General features: G+C 48.0%; 2 protein-coding genes across 2 annotated transcripts in view; one reads left to right on the top strand and one right to left on the bottom strand.

Annotated features, from left to right (window-relative positions):
- Positions 1-671: 671 nt before the first annotated feature.
- C19H17orf97 (chromosome 19 C17orf97 homolog) lies at positions 672-5,512 on the bottom strand. The gene is made up of 3 exons (XM_050928850.1): positions 5,468-5,512; positions 4,610-4,883; positions 672-1,629 (listed from the first exon to the last, which is right to left on the bottom strand). Exons 2-3 carry the CDS (start codon positions 4,842-4,844, stop codon positions 1,103-1,105), a joined length of 762 nt encoding a protein of 253 aa, XP_050784807.1. The 5' UTR covers positions 4,845-4,883; positions 5,468-5,512; the 3' UTR covers positions 672-1,102.
- A 4,628-nt stretch (positions 5,513-10,140) lies between these two features.
- RPH3AL (rabphilin 3A like (without C2 domains)) overlaps positions 10,141-10,227 on the top strand; it is a 95,466-nt gene continuing 95,379 nt past the window's right edge. The window contains exon 1 of the mRNA XM_050928839.1: positions 10,141-10,222. The gene's annotated coding sequence lies outside the window, so the exon portion shown is untranslated. The remainder of the gene's footprint in view (positions 10,223-10,227) is intronic.

Raw genomic sequence — 10,227 nt, 5'->3', positions numbered from 1 at the left:
TTTGGGGATCATTCAGTGATAAAATATTAAAGAAAACAGAGGAGTCCTATGCATATAAGACAATAATTGTTAGAAAAGACCATTGCATTCAAATAGGGTTTAAGATGTATTTTTAAATCAAAAGAACATATTTCCAAGCAAGTAGAGGGAAGTTACGAGAACTTATTATCTCTCTCCTTTCAGATGCATGGTCTTTTTTCCCCCAGAACATTTCCTTTTGTCTGCCCTTGGCTATTTTTTAATATTCTGATATTGTAAAAGTAGTCTGAGGAAGCCTGTATGAAAGACATTACTATGTGTGTGATGAAAAGCAAGGGCATCTGAGAGGCTGATGGAATGGGCGGGGAAGCCTATTAAGTGAAAGACTAATGTTTTGGGTTTTTTAAGTTCATTTTGGCCACTGCTGCAGAAGACACCCAGAGCCATGTTGATGCAGCAATCATGATACTGACAAGGACAATCCTGTCACTTGAGAAAAGGGCACTTTTCAATTTAGTGCCCTTTGTTTCTGATTTAAATCGCGGACTTCAGGGAACAATACAATAAGTTTTTGTAACAGAAGAAAGTAGTATTGTCTAGATTGCCATTAAGAGCAAGCCAGGCACCGAGACCGGGATTTCAGTCCTGATTTGTGACCTTAGGCAAGCCTATCTGCATATCACTTACCCTATTCTCTATGCACAGTATCAAATCACGTAGCTACTTACTGCCTCAATTTCCCCATCTGCAACATGGGCTAACACCTGCCCACTTCACAGAGGTACCGTGAGACTTAATGCATTCACGTTTGAAAAGCACTGAGATAATCCAGTAGGACACTGCTATTTATGAATAACATATGAGCAGTAAGAGGGTACTTGAGGGCAGAGTAGTAGGATGTAAAGAATCTTTAATAAAACCATCAAAATAAATTTTTTTTTGTCCACTTTCCATGTAGAGTTTATAACAGGTCTGGCCGAAGTAAATGGAATACCCTGTTAGTGGGATTAATTCCCCATACTAACAACTTGCCGTGAACAAAGGTATATACAAAGTTTCAAAGTAACGGTTTTGTTGCCATTACTGTTTTAAATACAGATATAAAATAGAGAACAATACTGGTTTACACAACTTCCTGAGAAATATTTGGTAATGCTGCTGGTTGCAGATCAGACACTTTGGTAGCTAGTTCAGCATTCAGGACCTCTTTATCTTTATTTTCCTGAAAATAAGGACTGGAGCGATCCTCCTGGCTTATTGTCTTACCACTATTTGTGTATGGATCTTTGGTTTGAAGTAACGGGAAATGCGTGAGAGTAAAACATGGCTCTGTGGGTAGCTGTTGCTGGACATATAACCCATAGCGTTTCCTTCTGTTCAGTTTATAGATACGCAGCCTTTCTTCCTCAGCAGCAGGGTCTTCAAGAATCCCATCCCACCGAAGGCTTTCATTGATCTGATCAGAAATGTCCTGCTCTGTTTGGGTAGAGCCTGAAATAGTGGAAGCTGATAATAAAAGCTTATTTATTTCTCCATCAGTGTGAATCCCCTTTACAGCATCTTGTGCTGGGTCAGAATCCTTCCTTATGCTTATTTCAAGTAACTGAGCAGAGAGGGTCTGATGCTTCCTGCTTTTGCTGTGATGTTTATCTGGTGAAATGAGAAATAATATTAACAGAGAGCTTATATGGCATCACTGTCACCTGGGCTTTACTGTTCACATGGTGATGAGAAAGATACAGATAAAAAAATCATTAAACATAGCACAGACTCACTGTCAAGAAACCAGATTTGTTAACAAAATATCAATCAAATAAAAGCTCATTGTTGAGGGGGAATACGGATTTAGCTCAATGACTGACACCATTTATAGAATTACTGTACTCATATAAAATGTACGTAAGCAGAACTTTCAACATACTCATAACACTTTGATACCAGCATCATGCCCACTGGACCAGTATGACTGTTGTGTTTTTGTAAAGTAGTTGTGTACACTTTAGTATTGTTTTTTTTCCAATGTGAATGTTAAACATTTGAGTTGAAAGAATGGCACAAATTGACATGAGAAATTGTGGCCATTATTTGAACACCACCTCAGGCTTTTAATGCTCTACCAACCAGGGAAACGAGATGGTCCCTGTGCCAAAAAGTTTACAGTCCTAAACTAGAGAAAGTTTTCATGCATCCTCCCTCAAAATCAGATTGAGAGTTTGTTACCTAGGATTAATTTCAGTTTCAATTTCTCTCCAGTTAAAGGGTTAGTGAACAGATACTACCAAGAAAAATGTCTCTTGCAAGCTGTGCTGGAGCTATTTTTTAAAGTCTTACTCCATTTAGGCCTCAGCTTCCACCAATGGTTATTCTAACTGGCTTTTGTCATTGTAATAAATTAGTCCTGCTCCCTTCTAAAGTTTAAACTTTACGAAATAGATTTTTAAAAAATCCGAGATGTTTTAGTAATGTGAGTAATGTTATTTTAAGAAGATGCCTGACATAACTTTAATAGTTCTGTTTCTTTACATAATTGAAGAAAACCTCCCCCGTTAAGAAGTTTTGAAATTAACCCCCACTCTGTTAGGGTATCAGGAAGCTAAATACTGTTCATTAGAGGTCAGATAAATTTTGACTCGCATCAATTAAATGTTGAACATTCAACCAACTGTAGTTCAGCTCTGTGAAAGAAAATCAAAAATATATCCAGCTACCTCAAATCTTGTGGCAGTTTTGTGAAACTACCTACTCTCCAACAGACGTCCTATGCCTCCTACAGCCCACAGGAGGGAGCTACATGTACTTCCAATCAACCATTTGTCTAAAAAAAGAAAAGCAACAAAAAGTACTACCAGGCTATTATAATTCTAGGTGGAAGTTCTAAAATGCACAAGATTCCTTCTCACCAAAAGCCCAAACTTATTTCCTGGGATCTACAGCAGCCAATCTCTTCTTTTTTTACTATGCACAGTAGTGAAAAAGGATTTCCAATTGTCCCAGTATAACCGTTTTCTACACTATGAACAGGTAGGTAAATAAAGCCAATCTCAACTCAAGACTCTGTGTGGTTCTATATTTATAGCTACCCATTCCAAAAAATTACACGCCCTCTGTGACGTTCCCCTAGGGTTAGCTGGACCAGTAATCTGCTAGGTCACTCCAATCCTCAACTCAGAGCCAGGCTCACTCTGCCCTGCTGTGAGAACCCCCACTCCTGGGCTGTTCACGCACAGCCTCTGGCATGTAAGCTGCTTGGATTGTGCAACTGAATAACACTAGCTAATATCGCCGGTCCCAGGCACAACCCTATGAACCTCTGTCTTGCAGTGTCCAGTTATACCCGCTGAATGCTGCAAGCTTATATGAGTTTGTCAATTTACCAAAGAAATTGATGTGTACCAGGCTTGTTATCCCAAGGGGAGTTTCTGACATGCTTCACACCAAACTCACTGCTTCAGGTAGAATAAATAAACAAATTTATTAACTACAAATATTTTAAGTGATTATAAATCAAAGCATAACAAGTCAGATTTGGTCAAATAAAGCAAACACATTCTAAGCTGCTCGTAACACTTTCAATGCCCTAACAAACTTAGATGCTTTTCACCACAGGCTGGCTGGTTACCCTTCAGCCAGGCTTTCACCTTTGATCAGCACTTCAGTCAGTTGGTGTGGTCTTGTCTGTAGATGGAGGTGGAAGAGAGAGGAAGAGCATGGCAAACATCTCCCTTTTATCATGTTCTTTCTTCCCTCTTGGCTTTGCCAGCCCCCTTCAGGGTCAGCTAAGCATTACCTCATTGGATCCCAAACTGACCAAGGGACGGGGGTGACTCACTTGAGAGTCCAACAGATCCTCCCTTGCTGCCTAGGCTAGTGTCCTTTGTTCCTGTGAGGCTGGGCTGGGTTTGTCCCTTACATGCCCTGATGAGGTGTGAACTGCTCCTCGGTTCCTGGACAGTTTTGCCTGGGCTTGTTTTAAGCCATGAGGACACATTTTCAGCCTCATAACTATATACATGAAATTACAACCTATAACGTTACTATAACAACAATGTTCAGTGCATCGTGAGCCTTCCGAAGACACCAGACATGACAAACTTTGCATTGGGTACCACACAATCATAAGGATGAACATGGGGGTGTAGGGTGTTCCTCCGAGGTACAGAGCATCACACTCTCCAACACACACACAGGGGTATAGCAGGCAATCTGTACATACGCTGGCTGATCAGTACACACAGTAATTATACCCATAACCTCTAAAGGTGATAATGCACTTCCCTTACTAACAGCAGGGATAGCAAACTGGAGGCAGACTCGATTCTCCACTACCTTACCCTTTGTGTGGTCATGTGCACCAAGCAAAGGGCATAAAACTGCCATTCTCATTTGGTAACATCTTCCATATACTGGTATAAGTGATGGTCCAAGGCCCTGGAACATTGGGCCCACTGGAGCTAGCGATATGTTATGCAAAAGTCAACCTGGCCACTGCCAGAAGCAGTGTGGCCTTTGAGAAGTGACAGCTGCTTTCCACCATGCACATCTGCCTCCCATCCACTCCTTGCAGGCTGTGCCCCTATCCTCCAGCTGCTGTGTCCACTGGCACCCATTGCTATAACATAGCATTGCTAACCTGTCTCCTCAGAGGCGGAGGGGCTGCTACCATGCCCACTGCTCCTGGTGTTACTGTCATCCTGGTCTGCTTTCTTTTTCTTCTTCTTTGGCTTCTTCTTGCCTGTGGCTTGTGGTGGGGATGAGTATGGCGTAGGGGTTAGGATCCCCTTACCTAGCTGCTTGCTGTTGGCCTTGCCTTTCTCCTTGCCAAGCAGCAATTCCTGCACCCCCTTGCATCCTGGGCTCTCCTTCATGGGGCACACCCTGGCTCTCACACTGAGCTACTGCTGAGCCTGCAAATAGGGGGAAAGACTTGTTGAAGGGCCTTTTGGTGCCCCCTTCATCTGCTGCAAAGTCCACCGTCTTCCCAGTGCAGGGCCCCACATCCCACTCAGCGCCTGCCCCCCCACAGTCCACTCAGTCCACTTCTTTCTGCATCATCCTTTCCCCAAGCCTCCAAGTCTGTCCCCCTGCATCTTACTCCTCACAGCCCCCTTAGAGCCCTCAGGACCTGACTCCAGAGCCCCACCCCCTGAGTCCTCAGTCCCCCCAGCCCCTGCCCCCTGATCACACACTCTAGTGATCTGTCACAGATCTCTACCCACAGCCCATGGCCCTCTGGCCCCTACTCCCCAGACTGATCTGCCTCCAGAGACCCCTGTTCTCCCAGGCCCTGACCCCTGGAGTCAACTCCCCACAGAGCCCCCCACTCCCCAGAGTCCTTCCCCCGGGCCCCTATTCTCCAGAGAGCCCCAGAGACTCTGTCCCTACCCCGACCCCTGCTCCCTATAGACCCCCCCCCCCGTCCCTGCTGGCCCCTACTCTCCAGACCCCTACTCCTGCCGCCACCGCCCCTCCCCCCGGGGCCGGAGGTCACCTTCCCGCCGGAGCCACCGCCTCTCCCCAGGGCCCGGCCCGCGCCGGCGGCTCCCCCTCCCCCTCCGGACGCGTCTCCATGGCAGCGACTCAGCACCAGCACCCGCGCCCTCCGCAAGAACAAATAGTCCGTGTGCCCCCCGCCTGGAAGGCCGGGCACCGCCCCGCGCTGCAGACGCGGGGAGGGCGGCAGTTGCTCGGCAACGGGCTGTTCCGTCTCCAAGGCGACGGGCCTGCCGCCTTGTACACCCCAGGGGTCTCCTCCCGCCATCCCTAAGGGGTGTGACCCGCCCTAACGCGGCGCCAGAGCCCATTGCACCGCTGAGGGCGAGCCTGGCCTGGTTGTCGAGCCTGTCAGAGCTCGCCTGTCCCCGCCTTGTCATCGTCATGGGGGCAGCCCGAGCCCAACAGCCCCCCCGGGCCGCGCGGGGCGACAGGGGCCCCAGCAGGGCCCGAGACTGAGGTAGGACTGGGAGCGTCAGGGCAGCTGAGGAGCCCGCCACGCAGGCCCGTCCCTTCGGGAGCTCGCTGCTGGCTAGTCAGTGACACTAGCACCTAGCTCAGGGGATGGCAGGGGCGCCCAAGGCGGCACGCGAGCTGACTTTCAGTGGCACCCGCACTGCCCGGTCCTGGCCACGGCCCGGGGGCTCTGCATTTTATTTAATGTTAAATGAAGCTTAAACATTTAAAAAACCTTCTTTACTTTACATGCAACAATAGTTTAGTTATATATTATAGACGTAGAGAAAGAGACCTTCTAAACACGTTAAAATGTATTACCGGCACGCGAAACCTTAAATCAGAGTGACTAAATGAAGACTCGGCACAGCACTTCTGAAAGGTTGCCGACCCCTGAACTGTACAGACGGTAAATGGGAGCAGTCATCACATTGCTACAGGTAGGCTGACCTAGCGGAAAGGGATCAGATTTTTCTTTTCACAGTCCTCCGTAGGGATGATGCTCAAACACTGTAATTACTCTTGCTAACAGGAGTTCATAGACCCGAGTGATGGGAGCGATAGAAGAACCTGAACAGAGTAACTGTTGGTGGCCCTGATCCTGCAGAGATTTGCACTGTCGGCTTAATTTTATGCCCTGTGAGTGTGTAAAGTTCACCACATGCTCATACGGGGTGTAAATTGGAGCCTGTGTCTAAGGGTACGTCTACACTACAGGATAAATTCGAATTAGCTAAAACCGATTTTATAAAACAGATATTATAAAGTCGATTGTGCACGTCCACACTAGGCACATTAATTCGGTGGTGTGCGTCCGTGGTCCGAGGCTAGCGTCGATTTCTGGAGCGGTGCATTGTGGGTAGCTACTGTAAAAGAATGAGGCCAATAACGTCGATTTGCGTCCACACTAACCCTAAATTGATATAGTAATATCGATTTTAGCATTACTCCTCTCGTTTTGTAGGAGTACAGAAATCGATTTAAAGAGCCCTTTAAATCGATATAAAGAGCAGTGTAGTGTTGACGGGTGCAGCGTTAAATCGATTTAATGCTGTTAAAATCGGTTTAACAGCGTAGTGTGGACCAGGCCTAAGTCTTTGCAGGATCTGGGACTAACTAACTCTGTTATTATAGCTTGCTGCCTGTCACCCTGCAGCTACTTGTTCCATTTGCAAGGGTCTCCCACAGCCTTTGCCCAATCGCCTGGTGGTTTAAACCTTTTATGCCAGTTACAAAAATCATGATTCTGTTTTCGTATACCCAGGTTAGGTAAGCCTCAGCCTCTCAACAGCTGCCACACTTCTTTGCCCTGTAGTGATCCTGTATCTCTGTGTCCCTGATCCCCATCATTCCCTACACCAACTAGGACTCTTGCTACACAAATTCCCCTCCAGGGCTCTTGGGCTAAGGTCCTCCTGGTCCATGTAGTCATAGTGTTCAAGCATGAATGCTGGAGGCAATCGTAGCAGATGTATCGTGACCAGGGGCAGGCTTGGTAGGCTTTCAGGCACTCCTATAAGTGGCCTGCTTGCACCTCTGCTGCTAACAGGCACTTTGAGAAGGCTGTTTTGTCTCCCCTCTGCTGAGTAATTGGTTGGATGAGAGGGAGGGGAAGAGCTTGTTTGCAGAAGCCTGTCAGCAAGAGGGATGATTTATGCAATGTGGAAAAGTCAGGAGGCCACACAAGTTGCCACCTAAGCCAGAAATTCATCTCCATAAAGATCTGTAAATGATGCATGATTCCTGATGTCCTAACAGAGTAAATGTTCCTCCTGTCTATATAACTCATTACCTAACATGGGTTTTCTCCGTGAGCAGCCCGGGCTAATTTAGGGCTTACTCAGTTTTCTCTTCCCCTGCAGATACGAGTAGCATTGGACCAATAATCATGCTTTGCAATGATGTGTTTAGTGCACTGTGTTACAGTATTTTGAACTAGGCTTTCTCTACCTCAGTTTCTTCACCTATCGAAAGAAGATAATAAAGCCCTTGCCTTTTGGGGGAGAGGGGGGGATAAAGGGGCTTGTGGGGGGCATAGTTAACTAATGTGTATGCTGGCAGGCACTGTATGTTGGTCCCTAGCAGCTGGAAAGTGACAGAAGTGTTTCCCAGTCACTCTTGGAGCACTCAGCAGGAGGGGCTGAAGCATTGCTAGTGTTACAAGGGGGAGGTATTGTCAGTACTAAACAGCAGTGTGTTAGCAGGGTTTTGGAGCCAGAGACAAAGTCCACTCAGTGAGTCAGTGGCAGAGGTGGAAAGAGAAGTGCTGATGGCCAGCCATCCCTGTGCTCAGTCCACTACTTCAACCTCACGGGTTAGCTGGAGACAGGAGGTGGGGCTTATTAGGGAATGACCCCTATGCAGTACTGCCAATTATCACCATGTTTTCACAACTCTCCCGATGTGATTTTTGTTTGTTTGTTTTTTTTGTCGTACCTGTCTCCTGAAAAGCGCTTTCTCCTGTTATTGTCAATGGGGCTGACACCAGCAAGATGGTCTCTATTTCCCTGCAGTCTAGCCACATGTGGAAGTCAGGCTGCCCTTAATAAAGCTGCCTGTTTCCTCCTCCTATTTTCAGTAAGACTAAAGCCAGCCTACAGGCAAAATGGGTGCTGTGCTGCTCTGTGGCTCAGGGGACTGGATGCAGGAGCTGGGACGAGCAGCGGGGACACTGTGAAAAGAGGGCAGGGAGTGTGGGGGGGAGCACAAGACAGATTTCTGGGGTGTAGAGGAGGGAGACAGGAAGGTGCTGAGTGTTCAGATGGCAGCTCCCCCAGCTGAGGGGGAGGGAAGGGGAATTCCCTGTGAGCAGCCATTGTTGCTGTGTTGCCAACTGTCCCGTGCTGGCTGTGGGCCATGGGATTTTGTCACCAGCAGGAGGAGCTGTGCTGATAAGTTTTTCCGTTCCTGCAGATTGCATGGTTGGGTACGTGGGCAGAGCTCTGTGTGAGAGCCTGGAGGCCTAAGGACATAGACCTGCCCTGCCACTAATGGCTCCTTTTATGTACGATCCTAGAGCAGAGAGGGGATCTGGGGCAATGGGAGCTGAGGACTTGGCGCTGCTGGGACTTAAAGAGAGGTGAATCCCCAGGTGGTAGAGTCAGGGAAGTGCTGCTACTGACTCCTAGGTAGAGATGTCCCTGGGCAGCAGGAGGCAGAGAAATGTCACTGCCGGGGCAAGAGAGTCACAGGGAATGGCTGGCAGTTCCCCTCCCTTAGAGCTGAGAAGGGTCAGTAGAGACTGTCTGAGCAGCCAGGGTTAGGCAGACATTTGTGCATGCATTAAACGTTGACTTTTCAGCCAGAAATTCCCACACACCCATTGGCAGGGGAGTAGAGGGGTGTTAAAGATAAAAGACTGACTGAAAAGCATGATTGAAAAACAATCATATTTTGTGTTCGGTGTTATTATTTTGGGTGCCAGACTCACCCCAGACTGCCTATGCCTAGAATTTCTCTTCTCCCCTCCTATTTCAAAGCAAAGGGTTTCGGTAATGGTTCATGGAGTAAGGGAAGAAGCCTGCAGCTAAGCAAATAAACATGAGATGTTTTTGTAATGTGGATCCTTGTGCCTTAGGAACAGGACTGAGACCACATTCCAGCCATCAACCAGTGATGTCAAAACTATGTCTGCTTCAGGGACTGCCGGCAGGCTCTGCATCCCTCATTATTGAGCAAACGGCCGCACTGCCATTGCATGGGTCATGCAGAGCTGGGCTGTCTCCTTTGCAAGGAGATCCCTTCAGCAGCACTGGCATGGGAGTGGGGGGAAACTGGCAACACTGGGCCCAGTCTCCCTCCGTGGGAGGGACTTGAAAGTAGATTTCCAGCCGATGAAGCACTTTGCAACAGGTTCCAATTAACCTGTTAATTTCAAGTGTCCCAACTTGAGAAAACCAAGCACGTAAGGTAGCCTGTGACCAACTCAGCCAGCGCTGGTCTTTCTCTGCAAGTGAGCCATGGCTCAGCGCCGCATGCAATTTCCAGTGCTGACACTGCTGCATGCATGCACCCTGCAAGTGGGTGAGGCTTCGCAATCGGCATGCACCTCAATGCCCTTGCAGCAGTGTGTGACCCCTGCGCCCGGCTCTGCACGCACGACGATAGCTAACGCCTGGGCTCGTGCTCCCAGCTCTGCACAGCCCTGGGGCTGCCTCCTGCTGGGATACTCTGATTGGCTGGGCAGGAGCCGGGACTGGCGCGAGCTCGCTGCTTCCTGGCTCCTGGTTCCTTGCAGTTGTCGCTAGAGGGCAACGCGGGTGCTTGGAAGGGGAGTAGCAACCAACGTGTGTGCACGGTAAG

The sequence above is a fragment of the Gopherus flavomarginatus genome, chromosome 19 (assembly GCF_025201925.1).
Source record: "Gopherus flavomarginatus isolate rGopFla2 chromosome 19, rGopFla2.mat.asm, whole genome shotgun sequence".
Taxonomy (NCBI): domain Eukaryota; kingdom Metazoa; phylum Chordata; order Testudines; family Testudinidae; genus Gopherus; species Gopherus flavomarginatus.
Note: the sequence above shows the minus strand (reverse complement) of the source record. Positions and strands in the feature narration are given on the sequence as shown.

Coding starts and splice junctions, on each gene's coding strand:
- C19H17orf97 (XM_050928850.1), bottom strand. CDS start 4,844: ATGAAGGAGAGCCCAGGATGCAAGGGGGTGCAGGAATTGCTGCTTGGC. Junction 1,630..4,609: donor CTCCGCCTCTGAGGAGACAG/GTTAGCAATGCT, acceptor TCATTTCACCAG/ATAAACATCACAGCAAAAGC.